The sequence below is a fragment of the Vanellus vanellus genome (assembly GCF_965231255.1).
Source record: "Vanellus vanellus genome assembly, chromosome: 1".
Classification (NCBI taxonomy): Eukaryota; Metazoa; Chordata; class Aves; order Charadriiformes; family Charadriidae; genus Vanellus; species Vanellus vanellus.
In genome coordinates, this window is record NC_138905.1 from 28,025,285 (window position 1) to 28,050,802 (window position 25,518).

Sequence of the window (25,518 nt, forward strand, 5' to 3'; positions counted from 1 at the left end):
AAAAGAATGGGGTTTTGCATTCAGTGGTCTTGAGAGAGCAGTCATTTACATCTGAAAGGCTTTGGGAAAAGTTTGCATCATTTAAATGGGCAAGTCAGCTCCAGAAGGCAGAGCTGGCATTAAAAGATTAGGAGGATCCGGAAAGGTATTTATTTGGACGATAAGATAATATTTCAGTTACCGTACACGGCATTAAAGTAATGATCCCGGTTAGAAGTAAGAATAATCATCCTTCTGGGTATAAAGCAACTGCTGGTGGGAACAGCCCTGTCATGGTGTTAGTGTACAGCGTGTGCATTGCACACACACGTAGTGTGTACATCCGTATACACGTTCGGTTCAGTGGTTGTACCGTTGGCCTTATTACTGCTGGTAATTCTGGCTGTGGGCTGGACAAGGACAATTTCACACCTAATTGTATTTAAAGGTGAGCCCCAAGGAGAATTTTTATTAGGATTTCATTGTGAAATCAAATCCACGTGGAGTTCGCAGCCTGAGCAATATCACATTTTAAGCCTTAAACTTAAACAAGTTAAAAGCAATATAATATTTTTAATTTTTTTTTTTTTTTGTGCCAGGTGTTTTGAAGGATTCAGAGACTCTTTGAGTAGTCTACAAATTCACCGTGTAATCATGCAGAAAATATTTCAGTGTTCTGGAAAAAAAGGAAGCCTCATTCTTACAAGGGTACTTGTTCTAGGAAGCCGGGTAAAAGGTAATAAAATCAGATCACTTCTCAACTCCGTCATTTGGTTAACACAACAGAAAACAAACCCACCTGAATTCTGCAGTCCCGGGGAAAGTGTTTTGGGGTCACTATATTAAAGGTGGAACTTTCATTCCCCAACCTGGTCGTCTTCCACCAAGGTATGTCTTCTTGCTCCAAACTTCCCCCTGGGGGCCTGTGGTTCCTGAATGCTACTCTTACCAGTAAGACCAGGAAGATGGTGGCAGTGAGTACCTTGGCCTTTTTGGTGTCCTTTGTCACCAGATTCCCTGCCCCATTTAGCAGTGGGCCCACCAAAGGTGCACAGCAGCCTGAATTTTATATTCCACACGTGCCATATTAATAAGCTGCAATGCAATTCCCCCACCGAACCTGCTTTACCAGAGGAAAAGCAGAATATTTTGCAGCACAACAAAAGTGGAACAGCTGAGCTGGCCAATTGTTTGATTAAATTTTTTGCTGCATTTATGATTTTTTTTTTTTTTTCTTTTTAAAGAGAAGAGCTCGAGGTAGGCTTCTTACAGCTGTAAGCATTTCTGCTGCCTCTTCCATGAAGAAAGCACTCCCGGGAGCTTTTGCTATTTCTTGGTGGGAAAAGATGCTCAGCGGTGTAAATATTGCTAGGAAAGGCACCTCCTCGACCTTCAGCTAATCAAATAAAGAAAAAAACGGGGGAGCAAAGAAGAAACAGAAATCAGGCAAGGCGTATGAAATAACCCTGTATTTTGTTCCATGGAATAAATTTATTCATGTGTTTAATCATGAAGAGGAAACAGCTGTCCCTAGGTAGACACTTTAGTGTCAGAATAATGTTAGCTGAGGCAAAAGGTCATAGGATTATTTTTTTTTTAAATATGCAGTCCAATTTTCTTGAGGGAGTTCCCTTTAGCTGCATGAAATCAGAATCTAGCAGCATTCTGAAATGCTGAGAGCCTGCCAAGCTTTTTTGGGATTGCTCCCTCCCCACTATTTTCTTTTTTACCAAATTTAACCCTAAAAAGCGTGTCGAGCTGTTTTAGGAGAAATCGCATGAAATAAAAGTGTAATTTTCTTTTACCTCATGGAAAATGAGGTAAAAGACTGGGAATGATGGGATGACTAAAAAGGGAATGACTTTGAGGAATGGCGGTGTATGTTAGGGCATGTGGGTATTGTTGCTCGAGAGATTGTTGTGTTGCTTCTTTTTTTCCTGCAAAACTATCTGAACCCAATTTGTGCACCTCACCCTCACCTCCCACCCCTGTGTAACCGCCTTCGCAGACGTGAATTAGAAATAAAATACCGCATTTCTGGTACTGTGCTGCACAGCTGCCGAAGGGCATCCAGCCCGGATGCCCAAATCACACCTGCAGGCTTCGTGCCCAGCCCCTCGCGGGACTCAGCATATGGTGGGAAAGCGGAAATAAACGTTTTACTGGGGATTAGTGAAGGTCACACAGCTTTTGGGCTGGGAAGGGATGCTTTCACCAGGAAAAAAAACAGCTCTTAATCCACTGGGGCAGCACGAAGCATCCCAACGCTTGCTCACCTCTGTGGGTTTTGCCCCACGCTCTTAGGAAGGGCTACAGCCTTCATGTGCAGGTGATGGCCACCTCCGAGGGCAGAGGCAGGTTTGTGGTTGTGTATAACAGCCTGCAGGGTTCTTCTGCCACTTCAAACGACACAAATGAACTTGTATTATTATCTGAAATAATAATTTCAGCAGCAGTTCATGGGCTGCAATCACAAACACGTGGGTTTGGGTTTTTTTTTTTTTTTGTGTAACAGCTCATTTGCTTGATTAAATGGATGTGACTTCATTATGTAAGATCTCTTGTGTGAAAGAAGCAAATGCATATAAACCAGTATATTGACTGCTCCTCCTTCATTGTTCCAGGGGTGCCTCTCTGCTCCCTCGCTGGTGGAAGCTGGGCAGGAGCCCCCCACAAAGCTGTGTGGCACGTGGGGCTGGGGGCTACCTTGCACACTCTGCCTTAACTACAGCCCCTGAGGCTTTCAAGCCCTCCGTGCGGTGACAGCCACAGTGGGTGTGAAGGGGTGTGTGTGAGGAGTGCAGCATCCTTTGGCTGTTTACCTTCTGTGGGCTTCTGCAACACAGGAAAACTCCTGATACTTTTTCTTCCTTTCTACTGGGGTAAGGACTTCTGTCCTACTCCACTGGAAAATCACAGTCTGTCTATGCGGTGTTCACACCAAATCACAGCAAACGATTCGTAACCAGGGAAAGCAGCAGCCATCCCCTGGGTGCAGCACTCGCCTCTCTGAGTGTGGCTCTCGCCTTGGAGCAGCTATAAATCTACCCGGTGGGAGGGCCAGAGGTGGCCAGCTTGGCTTACCTGACACTCCTGGGCTTCTCTCCTTTTTTGTTCTATGCAGGTTATAGTGTAAAGAGATAGCGTGTGTTCAAAATTGTATTAGGTTGTCTTCAAAGAAAAATACAGGAACTGTTAACATTTGGAGTTAGAAAGCTCTCCTGTACCCCCCAAATCTGCAAACTGAAGATTCGGATGAGTTATTGTCTGAACCAGATTTCCAGAAGGCTCATCTCCACGCAAAGCCAGAGGTTTTCCATCATGATAATCATGGGCTGTGTTTGCCTTTTGATCTAAGCTGTGCTGAACTTCAGAGGAAACATGTCAGAGGCAGAAAAGCCTAAGGCGACAAACTCTGCCCGATGAAAAAGAAAATCCCTTTGTCTGACTTGCTTAGTCTCCTAGATACCTAGAATTAGAATTAAAGCTAAAGAGATATTTTTCAGATAAAATCCATGGCTCATTACTGCTTATAAGGGAGATGGATACTAGAAATAGTCGAAATAGACTTGCATAAAGATATTTTTGAGTTCCTAAAAGTTCCCCGTAGTTCAAGGGAAGAATCTGATTCTTCCAGGAGTTAAACATTCTTTTTTATCGGATTATTACAGATAGTAATTCCCACACAGATCACAATTCGCATTATCTCTTCCTCTAACAGAAGGCCAAACTACTACCTTAGTCACTGACAAATATGGACATTTGTGTGTAGCTAGACATACAGTGCTATGCAAACGCATTTATATATTAGGACTGTTAATCACAGCAATTTGTTCTGTTGAAATGTAGGGTATATATAAATGAACTTTAAAGGTTTTTGAGGTGGCTGGGAATACACGACACAAAGCAGCATAGGACAGCAAGAGCTGACTATGCCCGGTTTTCACCAACCTTAAATAATTGTGACAGTGCTGCTACGAGGCAAACGGATGAATGTGATTATCCCTAGTTTCACAGCTAGAGATGCACAGGAGCACCTGCTGGAAAGGTGTCCTCTGTGGCTGTTCGAGCAATTCAGGTACAAAGCCGAGAACACAACCATTGGCCCACGTCACACTTCCACAAGCTGTCCACTGGCAATCCGCTACCTCTAATCTTATGCCACATCCCACATCAAATGTAAGCCACGTTCATTTCAACATTACAGCGAATTGTTTTGTGGGAATAATAGCCAGAGATGAAAAAAAAAAACTGTACGGAAATCCCCAATGGTGACACACCTCACCAGTTTTAACATTTAGCCACGGGGCTCTCTGATCTTCTGTGTCCTCCCTCAGGCCTCATTCTTACAGTTGGTTTCTCCTGGTGCGGGGCTGTCTTTTTTCCTCACGGCACAGTGGTGTTTGCCTTAATGCAGTACTATTGCTCGCTTGGACAAAAATCTTTCTTCTATGTCAACTAGCACATCTGCGATCAAGAGGGCAAAAGACAATGTAATGCATCTCCTGCTGTTAAGAAACACTTCCCTTTCATAGCAACTCCAATAACGGGCGGTTTGTCTTTGCTCACTCATTTCCTCATTGATAAACAAACTTATCTCCTTGGGGATCACACTCCCTCAAGCTGCTCAGAAGTTTTAGAAGAATAGAGAAATTGAACTGGCAAAGTGGCATTTTTGGTCTGCTGCATCGGGTTTATGGTTTCTTATCTGGGAGAGGAGTTGGAAAAAAAAAAATCCTTGAGGCATCCGTAAGGATGCACTTTCAGTTCTTGACAGACAGGACTATCTGCTTCAACTTCCAGGTCAAATTCCTGATCTTAAAGCTGGCCTTGTGCATTAGCAGAGGTGTCTGCAGGAGGTTTCCATCTACTGTGGCTAAGTTATAAATGAATACTTTGTCTAAACCTCTCACAGCACAAAGATAAGATTTCCTGAGGTACTGATGAAACACCAACCTCTCTATTAATTGTGCATGAACTAACACCAATTTTGCTAATGAGCTTCTGGTCTCAGGCAGTAGTTTATAAAGCTGATGTTTAATCTGTACAGGAAAAAGTACCTGCTTTTTCGTACTTGAAAAATACTAGTAATGCAATAAAAACTCAGCAAGAAATATGTAAAAGCATGAATGCAACAATGCAACGGTCACTCACTACAGGTCGGTTTGTCTAAAATTCTCTGCCATTACTTACCTATGCTTTGTTCTGTACACAGAGAACAAAGCACAGAGCTTCCGGAGATACTTGAAATAACAGTGGTGTGAAGAAAACCTGTCAATTACGTGGCCTTTTTGAAAATTCAGATGAGGATACAACTGACCTCTGTGCAGGGATGGGAATCAGAAGCCCAATGTGCCATCCAAAATGCCTGGAGAGCCTAAAGCTGCTTTAAACAAGAGCTTTAACTGTCTAGAAGCCCCGTCTAGACTGTCTGTAGCGGTGAGGGCTTGACCCTAATTGAACTCCATCAGAAAAGGCAGTGATAGGGTTGCTTAATTGTAAAGTTATTAGCGTTTTTTCATTAACTGAACGGAAAGCCTAGCGCTAGCTGTGGTGAAGCAGATACACCACACATGTTTAAGAACACGAAGTGCGATCTGAGCTTTGAAGAAGAAGCCAAAAGACAGCAATGCTGCAATACACAAAAGTTTATTTTTAAGTTTTTCTTTTCTGAAGGCAAAATATAATAGAACCTAACATCAATGTATTTTGTACAACAAAACAGTTTTTATATGAGAACAGACAATCCATGAAGAGTTTTTAAGTCTTAGAACTGCTTCCCTTTTTTATCATGCTTTCTTGTGGTCAACAAAAAGTTGGCACAGAAGATGTCATGGCAGTCAGTCAGCAGGCGTGCTCCCTCAGATCCTCGTCAGCTGGTGCCACAGACTGGAGGGCAGGATGCTTTCTACTTTTTCCATCACAAAATTTAAAGGGGCAAAGAGGGTGCTGAGAAACTGCAAAGAAATCAGATACACGTTCAGATCAAAATCCAGGAGACAACACACCTCAAGAGAAAGCTGTCCAATAAGACAAGAAACTCTTGCTGCATTCCTCTGTAAAATCTTCCAGCATGATAAAAACTATATAATTCACGTATAAAGATGCCCTGCCAAATTCTAAGTCTTGCATATACACAGATGTCTGGATTTTGCAGAAAAGCAAGACTCTGACTTTTATGAAGATCAAAGTGATGAACTACAAAAGTTTTCACACGTCTCACATCCTAGATTCAGGCTCATACTGAAGCCACTAAAAGTTCAAACCAAAACCTACTGAGGGAAAGAGAGGCTCTTTCAGAACAGCAAAATCTGTGAGACCACCTCTCAGAGACAAAACGCAGGTCTGTAGATTCAGGTTTAAAATGGTTCTGCATTATCTATAGATCTGCTATATCCGCTGGGGCATCACTAACTGGAATTTATCTTAACATCTTCCCTCTGTTACAGAACACAGCCGGCAACGTTGAGAGAGGTTTCAGTATATTAATGTTAGGACAGGCGTGCGTGACAAAAATCAAGGGAATAGAGACCATTTTATCACAGGAAAAAAACACTGCCTGCTACACATCTCACAACTCAGGTACTCAAAACACTCCCCAAATTTTGGGAAACACATATTAACTGTGCTTTACATTAGCTGCAATTTAACTGTACAGCTATGTTGGGGCCCTATACGTGTATGAGAGACTACAGTAATATGCAAAGTCAGCCACTTCGAGACTGTGAACCCTGTGGCTTCTAAGCCTTTAGGCTGATGCAACTTTGCTAAAAATAGTCCTGTTTGTTTGAAACTGATTGGCAAAGAGCTGCGAGAAGTTTGTGTTTCAGTTACTGCCCTGTAGTCAGCACAAAACATGAACTCCGCTTACTGCACTGATATGTACATGAAGTCTGCTTGGTAGGTCAGTATTAAAGCAAATGTAGCGCTGGATGTGTTCTCTTTTTGCCAAAAAGAACTCTCTCTCCTGACAAGAGAGAGCATCAGACTTTAGATATAAATACACTTAGATCCCCTTCCATGTTCTGAATTTGTCCCATATATCTTTAGGCACTTAAAGGACGCAGACATGGGGGTCTGGTTCCCCTGAAGTCACTGAAGAGAACTAAGCACTTCTAGAGAGTAATTCTACCCGTTCCAGGACCAGAACTGCCCTTTGAAATTGCCTCTTCCCTCTCTACCCCCCGCTGCAGAGGGAGCCAGGGCGGTTGGGCTTTGTCTTCTCCTGTAAAGCAAGGAGGACCGCGGCACAGTGCGGGGTGCTGGCCTGCCCCAGCCCCACTCCTGAACTGCTAGCACAGCTCCCAACACAGTTCTGGCCCATGCCACTTCGCCTCTCCCCAACAAAGCCCAGGCAGAGTTTGGGGACTGCACAGGGCAGGGACAGTTCCCAGCAGCCAGCGAGGATGGGACCATCCTGCCTTTGAAGGGAGGAGAGGTTAGAGGTACAGACGTGAACTGAGATGTGTCACTTGGCTTTGGAGTCACAGAACAAACAGTATTTTATTACTTAATACAGATAGGGCCTTGGTCTCTAACTTAGACTCCTAAGGATCTAAAGTTAAGCATGAAAAATGCGATTTCAAAAATTGTTACAGGTCTGTGTGCTGCTGAAACACAGCTATATATGGCAAAGGTATGTAAAAGATTTCAAAATTTCGATATCTAACAGCCAGAGATTATAACCATTTCACAGTATCAAGTGTGAAAATACCTGTAAATGTTTCACTGTTTACTAAAATGGGCTCTCTGCAGAGTCTAACTGTGAAAAAGTATGATGTTTATGATGCTTATGCATTTTAAAGGCAACAGTAAGCATTCACATACTTTTTTTCCTCTTGGACATGTTTGCATACAATACAGATGCTACGTCATGGACAACTTGTGCATCACGGGAAAACCAGGTAACACCATCACTGGTGATGAGATTTGGTCATAAGCACAGGTCGAAGAAAAAACTTCTAACTGAAGCTGAACAGAATATTTCAGTTGTAGTGCTAAAGGTCAAGCTGTATAATGTGAATTAATGTAACACTGACTTGCCTAATCTTAGTTTGCTATTACTACTTCAAGTGGCTTAGCCCACGTAGAAGCATTCCCTCTGGTTAAGCTGTGAACTGTTTAAATAAATATGTCCCTTTAATTTTGCCAAATGCAAAAGGCCCACTAGAGGATAGTTTCTGCTCTATGAGTAGCACTTGATCCATATGGTAAGCTTGCACCATTGCATCTACTTGGGTAAAACTCAGCTTTGTAAACAGTGCAAATTACTTACTTGTTAAATCAATGAAACAAAAATAATTTGCCTGATAGTAAGTTTTATTGCAATTTATAGGAATTTTGTTGCTGAAATAGTCAATTGTACCCTATAACAAACTCAGCAAAGTATCTGTAGTTTAAAATGGGCCAAGTTTTTCTCCACCTGGAAAATTAGTTGGTCTACAAAATACATGGATTAAATTCATGGATGTCAAAGCGTGGCTTTACTGAAGTCTGAGCAAAACCTTTGCTGACAGCAAGAGGCTCAGGATGCCACTTACTCTCTTGTTCAACATCATCTGTGCTGGGGCTATCTGGCCCTTGGAAAGCTCCTGGTGCAGGAGGCTGGCATCTGCTGGCAGATGCCTATCTGGCTTGTTTGCCACATGGCAGCATCCAGGAGGGCTTAGTCTGCCTGATATGGTTGGTTTGTTTTTTTTTTTTTTTTTAGTTTTTCCTTTCCTTTTGACGCTGATTTTTTGTTTCCACATGGAACAGAAAAAAAAGCACCAGCAGTACAGTAAGAATTCAGGGTGGCAGAACTGGTGATGGGAGAACTGTAAAAAGTTTGCTATTATTACTATGTATTTTAAAATAAAACTATCAACCTGGCTATTTCAAAGATGGCAGAAAGCAGCTTTCTGGTAGCACCTTCTGAATAGCACAATTTGATTAAAACAGATATGCAAAAGTATCTTTTCAAGCTTTCCCACTGTGGTTGGCGTTTGCATGGAGGAACCGACTATTTATTGCTCAGTCCCTGTGATCGGATCTACATGTTCCCTGCCTCTGCCTCTGTAGAGGTCCAAGCAGATGAAATATTTCCCTGGGCAAACCTGCTTGCTGAACTGAGGTCCCATCCATCATACAGAAAATATTGAAACAGATCTTGTCAGTGATCTCAGGCAAACAAAGGAACCAAATCAGAGAAAAATTAGTCTTTCTGAAGTTTCACTCATTTAAAAAATTTAACTAGGCACTACACTTTTAGACACGACTGTAGACTCAAATTATATAGTGACCCTCTTGTTAATACAACTCTCAGTTTTATTTAAGATACTTTCTTATTGCCAGCATGTTACAAAAGGACCTGCACTTACATATTTTTAACGATTTCCCAGCTATTGTTATATTTCTGCATGACAATGAAAGAAATTCAATACTGCCAACCCTGTGCTGACAATTTTATCCAAGCCAGGCAATCAGAAATTTGTTTTGCTTGTATTCATATCTTAAGTAACTTACAAAAGCCTTTTGTTAGATAGTCTGGCAAAAATTAAAACCACAAGCTATGAACATGCTTCTCCCTAACTGAGTGAAAATGCCAAGATCTACTGTCCTTTTGAAGTTACTTATATTCAGTCTGACAAAACAATCAAAGAACTGGATTCTTTCAATTCCATAATGGGAAGAGTCAAGCTTACTTCCAGGTACAACATTACAGAATTGGATGCAGTTGGGAGTATCTAAACCTGCTGCTGAAGTGGCAGGCAGCATTCAGAGCAGGTTCTGGCTCTAAAACATGGGTGCACTGATGGAGTTTGATGAATTCCATCCTGCCTCGAACCTCCCAGACGAGGAAAGTATCTTTCAAATGCCTTTGACTTCTGCATCCAGCGGGGAAATGCAGGCTACCCTAAGGGACACTCACAGTGGCACAGGCCACCTTTGGCAGCCTCACACGTGGAAGAGGGTTTTTTCTGCCTTGAAGAACCCAGTGTCTGGGTTAATGGGCTATGGAAAAGGTGCAAGAAGATGCTATCTGGAGGACAGCTCAGAGCCAGTTCCCAACACTCAGTCATGCTAACCTGTTCAGTTTTTGTGAAATATGGTAAATATAAATTTGCAGTAATAAAAGACTGGGCTATGATGGTGATATTACATCTGTGCAACGCTTTTGGGATTGGCAGGCATAAGAGAAGGAATAATTTTGATCAATTAAAATTAAAGCATATGTGCACAGTTTCACAATGTAATACACCACATCACAATGAGTACCAACCGTACAGGAATAGGTAATTCAATGGACATAACCACAGCAACAGTCAGCACATACATCTTTTAGCTGCTTACAAAATTAGTTATTTATGAAACAAACTTCCCTTAAACTGAAAGAGAAGAGCCAGGTCTGGCCAGCCTCTTCCATTCTGTTCTGATACAGCTGCATTTCAAAGAGATGTCTGCCATGATTTTCTTCATTCTCATACACCTGGGCTACTTTTCCCAGAGGAGGCAACAAAATGACCCTTCTGAATCAAAACCTTTCTACGAGCTACTAAACAAATGTCACAGGCTTAAATTCTGCCCTTCTCATGTACAACAAAAACTCAGCTGCTGCACAGGTTCAGAGATCTTGAGTAACCTTGCCAACTTTATGCATGTAATGCAGACCACATTTCAATTCTATTTGTGCTTATTTTACTAAGTAGGAGCTTTACCTGCTCCAATATGCAGAACTTAACCACATACAGAGTCTTGGGGTATCTATTCTCTTAACACCAATGGCAGCTGCACTTACACACCAGGGAAATAGATCCTTCTGGTCTGACTCAACTCCCCAAATGGCTTTGGAACCTGCAAGCTCTAAACCATGGAGAAACAACTACTAACACACCACCAGCATAACTTTTGGTATCTGTTTGACGGCACTCAGCAACCAAAGCCAGGTGAGTTAATCCCATGCACACATGCTACCAATCTTCTCCAATTCCAGCAGCTCACTGCCTGCAGCAGGAGCACTAAGTACAAAATCTCATCATGCTGCCAGCTTGAGATACAGTCTTTGTTCAGGATACAAAGCTGACAAGCACAGGAACAAGGCTAACAGGGACAGATTTAGGGTCGTTAACTGTGACAGTATCAGAAAACTTCAGATTACATTGAAAGAGCCCTCAAACAAGGGTCATGCATTTCAACAACTTAAGGAAAAAAACACAAGCTTTACAAAGATCATATGCCTGAATTACATACTTATTGTCCATCAAATGCCTACATATACACTCAAGAAACAAGAGAAAGTAATAATATTTCAGGTATGTTTCAGAACTTTTTGCTGACAGAAGTGGTATCTTTTGCTACAGCTAATCTTATTTTCTGCCTTCTAGAGCTAACAGAAGAAAGATGCAAAAACTGTTGCTGTATCAGACTCACAAGCCTGGGTGGTAGGAGACCTGGTTCACCTGCAAAGGGAGTCTCTTGCCATTTGCAAAGGAGTTTGAGAAAGTATTTACAATCTGGAATTTGTCAAACCTTTCAGCATTGCTTTCTCCACCCCACCCCCTGCGCCCCCCAGACCAAAAGCACCAAAGACATTAAAAACAAGGCCAGGAAGCTATATGGGAAACATAAGACCTATGAGAGATATAAATATATTTGAGAAAATATATTACAACACAGGATATTCAGTATTTCTTGGAGAAGGAGACAGCTTTTTTATTATCCTAGAACTTTTCTGTAAGTGGATTTTTCATATTTTAGCACACTGGAAAAGTGATATTCTTGGTGCTCAAAGAAAAGTGTGTTTTAGCATAATTCGTGACCCTCCCTCTCATCCTCCAAAATTATTAAGCCTTGGTGGATTAAAAAAGCAGAATTAGCAGAGACTTCCCCGGATGTAGTTAAGAAAAGTTATGAGGGAAATATTGAGACTACTTCCTTCATGGCAGTTTGGGGAAAGAATGCAGAAATTTGCCCTGGTTAAGAGTGCACTCTATTTGTCCTCATACTAATAGTTTCTATTGCACTGGAAAGCACGGCACAGTCATTATGGCTCTACACAAAATAGAGGGGTTCTGAAAACCTTTATTAGTTTATTTTATCAGATTATATATGAAAACACAGATACTCCCTTCTCCCATCAAGCCTTTTTGGCAAAATCACAAGAGACCTAGCCTAACAAAGCAACCATATAAACCAGAGAAGACAGCCAGTAGTGTGTTTTACCGATCAGCTCCCTTAACTTGTTCAAATGACCCCCTGCTCAGACATCTCTTGATGTTTTATTTATACTACTGAATATGCTCAGCTCTTCCTGCATCTGTGTCTTTCTTTACCAGAAGAGAGCAGCAGCAGAGGATACTCACAGCTTTTGCGAAGACCCCCATAAGCTCTGGGAACTGATGTGTCAGGAGGGCTAGCATGGCTGTGAAAGAACATAGTCCAGCAGTGAAAAGGATGAAGAAGGGAAGCTCTTTCTTGGGGTAAACTGAAACTTCATGAAATGCTGTAGAAAAAAAGATGGGAAGGGGAATGCATTATATGAAAAAACCCACAAAAACAGCCAAAAGCAAACCAACATTCTTACGTAGTTTAAACAGCCAGAGATACCCAAAGATGCTTTTGAAGGAAGAAACACATAGAAGGTCTGAAACATCTACAGTCAACATTGTTGATGTGTCAGTCATCTCACTGCCAAGTAATTCTCATCCAAAGATCATATTTCTGGCTTACTCCGGTCCTATGTACGCGTTACTTTTGCCTTCCTTGTGTCAGCACTAACTACAATGCAGCTAGGCAAAAACTAACCCCAGAAAACTAACCTACAAATAAATCATCCAGGTTTTTTACACAGGCCATTGACTAGCTACATGGCTGCATGTTTGCTAATGCTGATATACAGACGGTGCAGAAGTGCACCCAGGAGCAGCAGTGAGCCCAACCTTGCAGAAGCATGGTTGTAGATCAGTTTAAGCAGCCTGTAAAACTGCAGCCTTTGTAACAGTAAATTCTGAGGGTTCAAGTTGCAGAACCAAGAAGAGTTATCCTAAAAATAGGACATATAAACACATACTGTAAATTCAGATATTCAGCGTTCTCTGTATACTTCTAACAATACAACTTTTTAAAGTGTTAAAACCTGAAATTTAAATTAATAGTGAATTTTTAAGGTGTTAGTTAGTATACACTAAAAGCAATACAGAAATTTCCTCAACTCTGGTATGAGAAATTGCTCACTGGGCCTTGGAGAAAGCCTCACTAAGAAGGCTAAAAGGATCAGAAGAGGATAACGAGTATTTCAGTGGAAAAATACATCTCTTAAACTTTTATGGTGTCTTAGATTCAAGGTGAAAATTTGGCTGGGTTGGAAAAAGGTCTGGTGAACTCTTATCTGTCTGCTTCACTCATGCAGTCCATACTGTCATGGTAAATGCGAACTTTGAAACATTTTTTTCTCATACAGGACCAACCTCTAAGCTTCCTGTATACTCAAATCCTGTAACTATTTATACACCCAAAACAGTACTCTTCCATTTTGCCTACTTTCTTTGCTTCAGTGAACAGCTCTCATCTCACTGTACTTGCAGACAACATAAGCACAGGGTAATCCAGCAACATGACAGGACAATATCCTTGACTGCATTCATCCAGAGTGGAATGGTTTCCAAAACAAACAGCAAGAATTCATAAGAGTTTAAGTTAAAATATTATAAACCAAATATAAATAATATAAAATAAAATAATTAAAATAATATAAACCAAATATATAATTTTGGGGTCTGCTAATTCATTCAGTTTAAAAAGAAATACACAGAAAATTTGCAACTTCTCTTTGATTTAAATTAAATTTAGAGATTGGGAAATACCAGATCATGGACTTTATAAGTCTAAGATTTCTTGTGCTCAGTTTTTTACACTTGCTTTTGACACAGGCTTAAACTTGTTGATCCAGTCTGTTATACAGTCATGGCAAAAGTTTTGTGATTGATATTTTTAATTCAGATAGCCTACCAGATCTTAGTGTTCTGATATAATTCCAGCTGACTCTCCTTTAAAACACAAGCAATTAAAGGGTGTGGACAGGTATGCAAAACCCCTTTAACCGACCTGTGTCTGTCATGGTATGTTAAACCCTTCCCTACTCAAACCCAAGAGATTTTGCAGTGAAAGGCATTTCCCATAACTGCCAGAGCAGAACACGACTGTCTGCATATGCTGTTAAAGAGTCCCTGGCTTCTAACATTTGACAAGAACGATTAGTTTTGCATCTAAAAAGAGAACGCTGAGCTTTTCTGTATGACTTTGTCATTCCTAAATCTCCTGACACTCCACCCTCCCCAGCTCAGCATCCCTCTGAGTAAAGCAAGCAGAGCACTCTAAGTGGTGGTGTTATAATTAGGGTGATTATAATGGGGTGGGGAGATATTGTCAGTTGCCAAGGATTTCTGTATAATATCATCGAGAATGTACTGTGAAGGGGAGACTCGCAATGAGTGGATTTTTGCTGTATTATTCTCACCTAAAGTTTACTCACATAGGCTTATAAAAAGTGGCAACACATTTTTCAGCCCAAACCAGAGAGGCTCTGAATGAAAGACTACAAAAAGTGCAAATGCCCTCAAAAACCAGGCTTCACAGCAGAATCAAGTTACATTTTACTTTTTCCAGAACAGATTTCTCTTTATTCGTTCTTCGGGACAGAGAAGGTGAGAGAAGAACCTTATTCCTTGGATCAACCTGCATTTGTCTTCTCTGCCCTGACCCTGCAACACCCTCCACATTTGCATGTGTTTCACTTGTGCTCACATGAAGTCCCACTGACTTCAGTGAGAAAACATGTGGGAATGAAGCATAACTGTTTGCAAGATTGGCTGCTTCAGCTCTTCCTCTGCATTCTTGTGCTTCACTGCATGCACTGGCAAGAAGTCCCATTAGCTTGGACTGTAACGCTTCCCAAGGGCTGGATCTGTCTTTATGTCTGCATCTTGCAGAGCATTGGGAACACTGTTGGCACTTTGCTAATGCATGCCATAAACATATACAATAAATGACTGAGGTAATTTCACATCAATCTCTTTGCAATAGCACACACACCATTACACGAAGAAAACCCTTTCTTCCTATTTAAGACTGCTTTTCAGAAAACATCAGCATAACCTGTCAGAATAACAGCTGCGTTAATAATCCAGTCATCCTCAAGCAGGTTTGATCTTGCCTTAGAATTTAAGTAGCTACTGTGTCTACAAAAGACTAACAAGGCTGTGCCACTGTGCTTTTGATTTGATGGGATGTCAGCCTAGATGAAAGATCAGACATATTTTCCAGTGTCCTGGCAAGAGAGAATAGCAAGATCTAACAGATTTATATTTCTTCAGTAATGTCTCTCCCTGTCCCTACACTGTCAACAACAATAAGATGTTAAAGATGTTGTTATGAACTACGGCTAGGAGCTGCCTCTTAAACCATCAAGGGAGCTCCAGAGACTCTCTGTCAACCCAACTATTCTAATCCAGTGTATTCCATTTAAAAGGCATCATCAATGGAAAGCAGTGCTGCAAGATTCAGGTAAACAATTCTTTGATGTCAACGATAAGAAGAGGAAACTTGAACATACATGGTAGTAGCTCTCTATCTGCAGTTTCTGTACAAATAGGGTAAGGGTAGAAAAGGTGTCCTTTTTCCAGTGGATAGGGGATCATTCTGAAAGCTGAAAAGAAAACACCGTGCACAAGTTACCGCGAGTGGGGCAGCCACTGAACATACTTAACTATATTTACAATTTTGAAAAACAAACATAGACAAAACATAACATTTATATTTGGTTGCAAACAGCATATAAATTGTTTAATGAAGTGCCAAAATATAAATCTACACTTAGCTTTTTAATCCTGGAAACACTTATGTTTATTTTTCTTCTTGGGAGAAGGCTCGTGAGCACCAAATGAGACCACATTACAAGTACATGCATAAATGTTTGCAGGATCAGAGCCCATTATACTTACAATTCCATAGCCGAATTTACCCATTTTGTCTTAGGCTTTTAGGCTGCAGAATTTTAAAATTTCAGGGGAAAGAAGTGTATCTGATATAACAGGTATAGCCTACAAAAATGACCAGCCAAGCTTGTAAATTCAGGCCAATACTTGCAATCTCCTTGCATCAAGCATAACAGAAGTTTTGCAAGGAAAAAAGTGCACTACTTTTTTCCCCATCACACTCCAGCAAACCAGGTAACACTGATGACTCGAGCCCAGAGAACCAGTTTTCCAACACAGTCATGTTTTCATTTTATATTTGGCAATCAAAGATTAATACTGAATTATTAAAACCAGGTTCCTCACATGCATTCTTTTTAAATGTAGCAGATCAAGTCAGGTTCCCAATATAAATCTTCAGGTCACGGATTAAATAATACTTAATCTTATGCATTTTTACAATTGAAAATAATAACAGAGAGGGAGGGAAATGGATTACTAAATCTAGATGGCGATGATGTCATAAGCCATCTGAGTGTGGTTTATGGAAACATCAGAATACTTGACTGAATTATAGCTTTGCAATCAAGGCATCCTTTTCCATTATCCTATATATTATTCTCACTGTTAAAATGTCATCAACGTGTTATTCTCACTATTCCTATGAACATCAGTCACTGAAGCAATATTTTCCTCAACAGATGTCCTAGAAGCACTGTATATTTTAGATGTTAGGTACAGCCCTCTGCCACATGGTAGTAGTCCATTATCTCTTGCTCAGAAGGCAGCTGAGGAATTGGTTTAAAATACACAACACCCCAATATTTTCAGTTGTGCACACTGCATTTGAAATAATGCTAGCTGTATTTTTTGTGCGATTATTTGAGTGTATTTATTCTTGATTACTATGTTTAAAGCAATAGTAAAGAAGGCAGAAATCCTCCAACCTGGGGTGTAACACTTTTCCATTATTAACACCCCCACCTCCACACCATCCCAAAACCCCATGTAAAAATACAATAATCCAAGCCTTGTATGATCTTCACATGCAATAGACTTGAGTGTCTCTACAAAAACATACGTGCAGGGACGTTCAATGCTCACTACTTCAAAATCACTAACACAAGGGTTTTTTTTCCAATTTGGCTTAATGTTTAAACAGACAACCAAGCTTTTTATGCCTTACCCTAAATCACAGTAGTATTAAGATTGTAATCAAAAGGGATGGCAAAAATGTTCCTTTTACAAAACAAGTGAAAAATGTCTGAATAGATTTTGCTGAATTTAAACAGTCATCTTTGACATGAGATCAAATATGGAACATTTACACCAAAACAGTTTATTCAGCAATGTTATCAATCGTGGAAGAAAGTGCTCTGGTTCATCTGTATCAGTTTGTATTTACGTAGGAGCTTCTCTGCCTTACTCTTAGAGTATTATCTGATCCTCTTTTACATTAATCAATTCAGGTAGCACATGGCAGTTTGCCATTCAACCGTGTGCTTGTCATAAAAGCTACTGTAGTATTCGAGAACGCCTAGGTTTTTCTTCTTCATGCAAGCACCTCAGACTCCTTTGAAATTTGGTTACACTTCAAACTACAGACCTTCTGTACAGACCACCTGGACCAAACCCAGAGCAATGTTTCATGTGGTGCCACTTGGGCTTTTTTAGTAGTACTATGAATAAAACTGTACTTTGACTGACTGAATGAAGACGGGGCAGGAAACAACCAACATTCCAGTTCGATGATGATCATTATTTTTATAACCTCAGTTTTCTCAACTGTTGAATGGAATTTTGGAAGAACACTCCATGAGAATTTTGGAATTTAAAATATCACAAAGACATTTCTTCATAAATTGTGTTAGAGGCTGTCTTAATTAGGAGTGACCTTATTCTCCTCAGAAGCATTCAAAATGTATCCCCCAAGTGACTGACTTAATGTACTTAACGCTGCCCAATTCCCACAAGGTCAGAACTGAGTAGTGTACATGTGTGGGCATTAAATTCCTAAATACAAGCTACTAAAGCGAGACTTGTGCTTATTTAAGCACATTGACGGAAGAGTACACTTTAAAGACATGGCAAGTACATAAATACCTAGAAAGAATGCAAGGGTAACTGACCATGTACTGTATGTAGACTGTTGGTTAGAACTAATATTTAATGAAATTTAATTTCTCTGTCATGTTTCCACTGGTTTTAACTTGCAATTGCACAGAGATGCCAAGGAAACCTTTTGCAAGTAAAGGACATAAGAGTGACATAAATAGTTCACTACATCCATAAAGAACATTACTCAGACTAAGATATGGACCAAAAGTAATGATTATTGTACTAGATACTAGTCATTAAAACCCATGGGAGTCTTTATGTGTAAGCAAAATCTGAACAAAATTCTTGAGGACTGGTGCACTGTTCATCTCACTCTGAAATCACTGAGCAAAATGAATTATGGATTTTTCTTTAGACGTTAATAATCGAGGTTAATAACAATAATAATTTGCATCTTTACAGGCTACTATACAAATATTAGCTAATAAAGTACATATTCAGATTGCTGTAGCGGTAATAAGGAGAGGAATCGGTTAATGTAGTTGGATGGGAATGCCCTACACTGCTTTGAGGCACAGATGACTAGATCCCCTATGTGGCAGGAGGACTGCAGGGCAGCTAGCCTCCTGTGCCAAAAGCTGGTCCTTATAAGCAGCCCCTTAGGGACTCCTCAGGCTGACAAAGCAAAAGAAGATCTATTCAGGATTTCCTGCAAAATACTGCTCCATAATGATGGGATAACGAGCCTTGGGCTAAAGGACTTCTGCAAGCATCTGGAAGAAGAAATGCTATGTAAAAGCAAACCACTGAAAATAAGCCACTGTAAAGGAAGCTATGACAGAGAAAATAATAGACTGGGAGAAATGACAGGAAAAGAGCAGGCAGGGAGGACAGAGAACAATGCAGCACAGCAAACCCCAGGCAGCAATTGCACGGATTACTGAGCAAGGTGTTCCATACACCCAGAAATAAAGCCCTTGCAGGGAGCCTACATTGCAAATTAGGCAAGTTCAGGCCATTTAATCCAGTGCCTGAGACAGTAAATCACTTTTACAATGGCAGTATTACATTATGATGGCAAATTGTATCTTTTATAACAAATCTAAATGAGAACAGCAAATGGAGGAAGGAAAAAAAATGGCGATATACTAACATATGGAGAGACTAAAAGAGAACAGAAGAAAGCAAAGCAGAAGGTTAGCATATGACTCCAACCTTCTACCCAAAGCAGGGTCATTTTCAAAGTTAGGTCTGGTTGCTCAAGGCCATGTCCAGTTGAGCTCCGAGTATCTCTGGGGTTGGCGATCCCACAACCTACCAGCAAACTGTTCCAGTGCATCACCACTCTCATTCTGAAAATATATTCCTTATGTCTAAATGAGATTTCTCTTGCTGCAACTTGTGTCTATTGCCTCTTGCCTTTCTGCTGTGCCCTTCTGAGAAGACTCTGACTCTGTCTTCCATATTATCTGTCCATTGGGTGGAGGAAGACAGCAACTGGATCCCTCCTTCAACTACCAGAAGTCTTTTCCAGGTTGAATAAAACCAGCTCACTCAGTGTCGTTTCCTACTCCACATGTTCCAGCCCCCTATATATCCTAGTAGTCCTCCACTGGACTCACTCCAGCTTGACAATTAAATATTAATGAATAGTATAAACCAAAACAGTATTTTATGTTGTTATTGTTGGGTTTTCTTCTGCTTGTAAGCCACTTTCATAATTTCCCAAAACCAAAGCATTCAAATAATTACAAAAAAATCTGTCTAACTCTGGAATGGGGAAGACAAAATATTAATTCCCTTATCCATGAGTAAGGAAATATGTCACAAAGAACATGGGAAGTTTTGTTCAGTGCCACACAGCAAACACAATCCAAGATTTCAGAACCCTTTTTCCTCATTAAATGAAGTTTGTATTTTCAGTTTCAATTTAAAATGTTTCAATGCTGGTGAGGATATAACTGACCTCCAAATTCCCACATACCATACTTCACAAAAAGCTATTATTTTCTCTTGACATTCAATAAAAATATTTTATTAGCTCCTTTATAAGAAAGAAAATTACTTACTGCCTTCCCATGTACAGTGTAAAAGATTCAATGCTCCCTCTACTCTTTTCCAGTGTTGAAGATGAAAGAAAGCGTATGCTATTGCTTCACTGTCCCCTCTCTTCAGAATATGTTCAGGGGGCAGAATTAAGCTTTTCATTTCTAGTAGATACTGCAATAAAAAAGCAGAGCACAATTATTTCAGAGGTAATAAAACCCACAAAAAGCTGCCTGCAATTCTACAATGCACACTGAAAGGTCTATTTCCCTAAAGTACTTTCCCTCATAAGTGTTTCATCAAATGTGTAACATCACCAACTGCACTTGAAGATAATTATTGAATTATTCCCAAAGACTAAGATATGCTGACAGATGGTTAATGTTCTGCTCTTCAGCTGTAGTAGGGGGACTATAAAGAATTTCAAAATGAGATGTCTTTCTTATCAAAGGAAATGGAAAAAGGGCTCAAAGCAGAAAAGAGAATCTAATTACAAGAGCTTTTTAATTAAAAGTGTTTATAATAAAATGAAGAAGACATTAAGCAATTCGATGTACATAGTCTTTCTATAAGGAAACACGCAGTACTCGTAGTTTGCACACAGGTTGCTTTACTGCATTGCCACCAACTCGTTGGTACCTCTATGAATATTCAAGGCTGGCAGCCACCTAAGTAGCTACCAACAAGTTACAAAGTAAAAAAAAGTTACAAAATGTAAGAAATATCTGATTTCCAGAAAAAAGTACTGGATGTTTAAGCTTGCTACTTGAAATACTTACTAAAAGTGGTATGAAAATAAAAAGCACCACTGACTAAACTCACAAGCAATTCTCCCCATTACTGGATCCCCCATAACAGAAGAGGATGAAACACACGGAGGGTTCGTGACACAGGAGAAGACAGAGGTCCTGGACTTTATTCAAGCAGGTGTTTTTTCCTCCTTTCCCAGTGCAGTAACTAGATCACTACCAGTTCAGCAGACATTATCTCATCACTGATGTTACTACATTCCAGTTAGTGGAGGGGAAAGATACAGTGGAGGGGAAAGATATGTCCCTTGCTGGCATGCTTCACAGGGAAAGGAATGACAGACAGAAATCACAGGTTGCCAAATCAGCTCCTGTTTGTCAGTTCTCCTCTGAGAAGTGTAACATTTCCCAGTTTTGAGCTGACTGCTCTTTAATAGCATACGGAAACTGCCGCTCTCTTCCAGGATGCCCAAGAACAAATGTTCTCCCCACCAGACTATTTAAGTTAACAAAAGAGGCAGCAGGTGAGTCAGGCAGTAGACTGTCAGGCCCCAACACAAGGTGTGGAAAGGAAAGTTTTGGTTCATCATTGGCAAAAAGAGAGCGAGCGCACAGGCCCTCCACTTCACTGAGGCCTCTGTGCCTATGCACTGGTCTTGGCTTTGGTCTGGGAGGAGGAGGACTGCAGGAACCAGAGACTGACAACAACCCAGTGCAGGCACCCAGGAGAAGGCAGCTTGACACCAGAGGTGAAACAGAGGTGTAGGTGGTGTCAACCTTCCACAGCTCCTGTTAAATGCAGACTTTTGTGAACGGAAGACTGACAGGCATGCTTGAGCACCTGTTCAGTGTGTGAGCTGGGGCAGAAAAGAGGAGGAAAGAGGGCAAAAGAAATAAATGAGAACTGAAAAATCAGCCTTGGGGAGAGGAAGAGGAAAGGCCAGAGGGAAATGAGCACAAATAGCACGATGGCACGGAGTCACCCTTCTCCTGAGGGAGTCTGGAAGCAGCTACCAAACAGGTAAAGGATTTGAAGAGACCATGATCAAAGCAGAGAACTGTCAGCCCTGGGAAACAGGTAAATACTGCAACGAGGAAAGAGAAATCATGCATGTTTTTGATGCAGCTAACAGTATTAAAGGAGGAGAAACTGAAGTAGCACGGGGAGTAATATGTGTGATACTCAGATTTTCTCCAAAACCTTTCAGAAATATTTGAGACAGCTGCAGAGCAGGTGGATTAATGGAGAAAGCTGCAATTTAGTAGGCAGGACAGGGGATTAAGAGTGACAGAGAGAACAGAATAAAGAGTTGACAAGAGGGAGGGAGCTGCCAGGCTTACAAAGATACAGCAAATGTTTTTATTCACTGCCCTAATGAATGTGCCACCCTTTTAAAAACACACATTATACCTGTTGAGCAGAATGGAGTACAGCTGCAAGAGCTGCAGGTTTCTATCTGTTTTATTAATTTACAACATAACTCTTATTTCCATATTTTTTTTTTGCAAAAGTAATGAGAAAGTAAGTTCTCAATATTTAAATATTTCAATCAAAGGGAAAAAAACCCCAACCCCAAAGCCATGTCACTGTTTGTAGGAAAAGAATAACCAGTAAGGAATGTCCTGTTTTGAGGAGCATTGAGATGAAAACATGTTATTTTGATTCTTACATATTGCTTGTTATCAACGATTAAAAACAAATCAAGTGGAAATCCCAGATGGAAGGATATATCTTGACACTAGCAAATCATTCTTAGTCCTCACTCAGTTGTGTTGACTTTTCAGTCTGCAATTTTCTGTTTCAGAAAGTAATATATATATTTTTTTAAAGTTCTTCAGATCAAAAATGTGAAACACTCCTCCCTCATTACTGTATCACAGCTACTTTCCCAAACAAAAACTCCATAATCTGGTTTGGTGATACTCAAGAAGACCCACATGTAAAGTTGATGGATGGCTCAAATCTCATTTGGGCCTCATAATAGTTTTTGGTTCATGCACAAAGGTCAGCCACACCTTCTGGGCATACAAACTGTCCATGAATTTATTCTGGAGGCATTTCCAGCAGCAATGTTAATTGTACACAGCCCCAGAGAGACCTTGTCTGGAACACTCTGTACAGTTCTCATCAGGCACTTTCAGAAATGTAAAGATCAAATTCCACAAGTACAGAATAGAGCTAATCAAAGAAACGGCAATCTGCTTTGCAAGAGGGCACTTGAAGGTCTCCATCTGTTTAACTTCTCTAAATAGGAGTAATGGGTACCAAAAAAGGTACCTAGCTGTAGGTAGGGCTTGATTATTATGGAAGGAGCGATATGACTGTCCATGAAAATTAGGATGGTCTTGATGTCCTAGAGTATCAGACCCAATTGTGCATTGCTGTATTTTCAAGGAGAGTTCAAAAGCCTGGAGGGCAGTCAGGTTCCTAGAGGTTTGGCTGACAGGGCTCAGGGTCTACTCTGAGATAGCATAGCCAAGGGCAGCCCCCTTTTGTGGTAACTGCAGGCTACTGGCACCCAGATACTTGACAGGCAGGACTGAGTCCCGGGAATCTGCTGGTCTTATAGCAGATTGTCCACGAAATCAACACAGTCTCTCTGAAACATTCTGGATTGGACAAGCAGACAAATTCCAGTGAAAAGAAATTAAATGAAAAAAAATCTTTCTTCAAAAATTATCCAATAATTGCCGTCCTCATGCTGCCCATATAACATGCAAGTCACAGTCCTCATGAACTTCTGTGTGCAACAAGTATCTCCACCTCTTGGAAAAAAACAGCCAAAGACATCTGATTGTAGTTTCCAAGAGGCTGCTATCAACAATACTACACTGGACATGTACAGTCTTCTCTTCAGCCACCAAAGACTTCAGGATGGGAATCTGACTATTTATATCTCAGCATTTCCAAAGGCCTCAGTCCAGAGCACAGCCCTTGTTTTTACAGGAGTAATATGGACACAAGATCCTACCATAGCACTAAAACTCATACCAGTATGAACTCCATCTGGCTTTACAAGAAAACAACCTACACTTCTTGACAGAAACCCTAGCAACTGTAACTCCTGATACACTGGCATCCTTTCAGATTCAAACACGATTTTTACAATTTAAGTAATAAAACTTCACTACCTTTTCAATGCTTTGAATACACAGGGAAGATGGGAGCACAACGTCATCCTGACAAGGCTCTGAACCCAAGCGTGGTTCCACTTCCGAGTGTGATGTAACAGGCTGGATAAAACATTTAGCAAAGAGCTATCCATCATGGAGGAAATGGAGATGGCAAGCCTGGCACATCTCCAACTGCATTTGTTTTTCAATGATGAAAGAAAAAGTTTAACTAGAACAGAAAATAGCACATCACCACCATCTGGAGCTATCATGTTCCTTTAAAAAAGGAACCAGCTCAGAAAAGACAGTCTAGAAAATTTCAGCCAGAATGACCTAGTCTTAATCAAGTTATGAGTGAATACTAAAGTTGCGCAATGATTTTTGTCATCAACAGATGGCTCAATCAGCCCTTCTCTGCTGCATTGTTTTGGCTTGGATTTTTTTGGTTGTTTTCGTTTTTCTGGTCTCTCTCTTCTCTCACCCCAAACGGTAACAGTATTTTTCACGTGCTTCCACAGAGGACTTACATGCTGGTTATATGACAATGGAATAGATATTGCTCAGCTATAGCCATTCCGTGCACATATGGGAATATGGCTTTTAACGAGCATTCGGAGGATGACAATGGACCTTGTACATATGAAGTAAACCATGGTAGAGTTTATATTTCTCTTACTTGAACTGACTGAATATACATTATTTATTTCATAATATTGACAGTGCTCTGGCTACTAATTCACCTCTGCTGGGAGTGCTTTTAAACATTCCACATAAATGAGCTACTTCAGTGCTCTTTTATAAAATAAATCAACCTATCTCAGGCAGGTTTCCTTCTTTTCCTCAATTGTGCAATTTGCCTCTGAAATTACAGCTCAGGCCGCAAATAGGCAATAGTCACTCCTGCACCTGTGACAGCATCCCTCCAGGCCAGAATATGAGAATTTAACATTGTTTGAACAGGAACTCTCCTCCTCCCAGTGGGATGAACAGCACAAGCTTAAAATAGGTCCAAAATACTGGTTTCTACATGCCCAGAGAAGCCACTTTTAGGTAACTTTACAAGTTCTCATTGGATTGATGGTAATTAAGAAGTTTGGCCTTTTTGCTGGAGATACAAAAACAAATCACTGTCTCACTGAACAGTTAAAAACTCTCTTAAATATGTCTGGAATAGTTTCTCTGTAATATCATGGGGTGTGCGGAACAGATTAATTTCCCATCTGGTATCTGAATTTGTTTGCATTATTTGTTTCTAGTAGCAACTACAACTTACTAGAAACCACACAAGCATACATAAACAGTTCTTATTAAAAAAAAAAAAAAAGAAAGAAATTAGAAGAGATGAAATGGAGAACAGATAAGTCTTTAAAAGTATTTAAGTCAATGGTTTGTTACATCCTTTTACGAAACTGCTTACATACAAAATTGGCATTTCTTAAAGTAGTATCAATATTTAAGTTGTCCGATTCAAATGCAGCAAACTTCAGCAGGTGCTCTCTTTAAATCAACTCAGCTCCTGGCTTACATAGCAAACCTATACAACTGTGTGCAGAGCACAATTTTGACTCACTCTTAACAACCAGATATACGGACCATCATCTGTTTTCTCTTCCCTTTTCACT

At 40.4% G+C, this 25,518-nt stretch overlaps 1 protein-coding gene across 2 annotated transcripts in view; it reads right to left on the reverse strand.

The window, feature by feature from the left end:
- Window positions 1-5,634: 5,634 nt before the first annotated feature.
- ST7 (suppression of tumorigenicity 7) overlaps window positions 5,635-25,518 on the reverse strand; it is a 152,392-nt gene continuing 132,508 nt past the window's right edge. For both annotated transcript variants that reach the window (XM_082488448.1, XM_082488449.1), the window contains exons 12-15: window positions 20,057-20,207; window positions 15,569-15,661; window positions 12,321-12,460; window positions 5,635-5,936 (exon numbers count right to left, since the gene is read on the reverse strand). In XM_082488448.1, coding sequence (XP_082344574.1) covers window positions 5,841-5,936; window positions 12,321-12,460; window positions 15,569-15,661; window positions 20,057-20,207 — 480 coding nt within the window. In that variant the 3' untranslated portion in view covers window positions 5,635-5,840. The remainder of the gene's footprint in view (window positions 5,937-12,320; window positions 12,461-15,568; window positions 15,662-20,056; window positions 20,208-25,518) is intronic.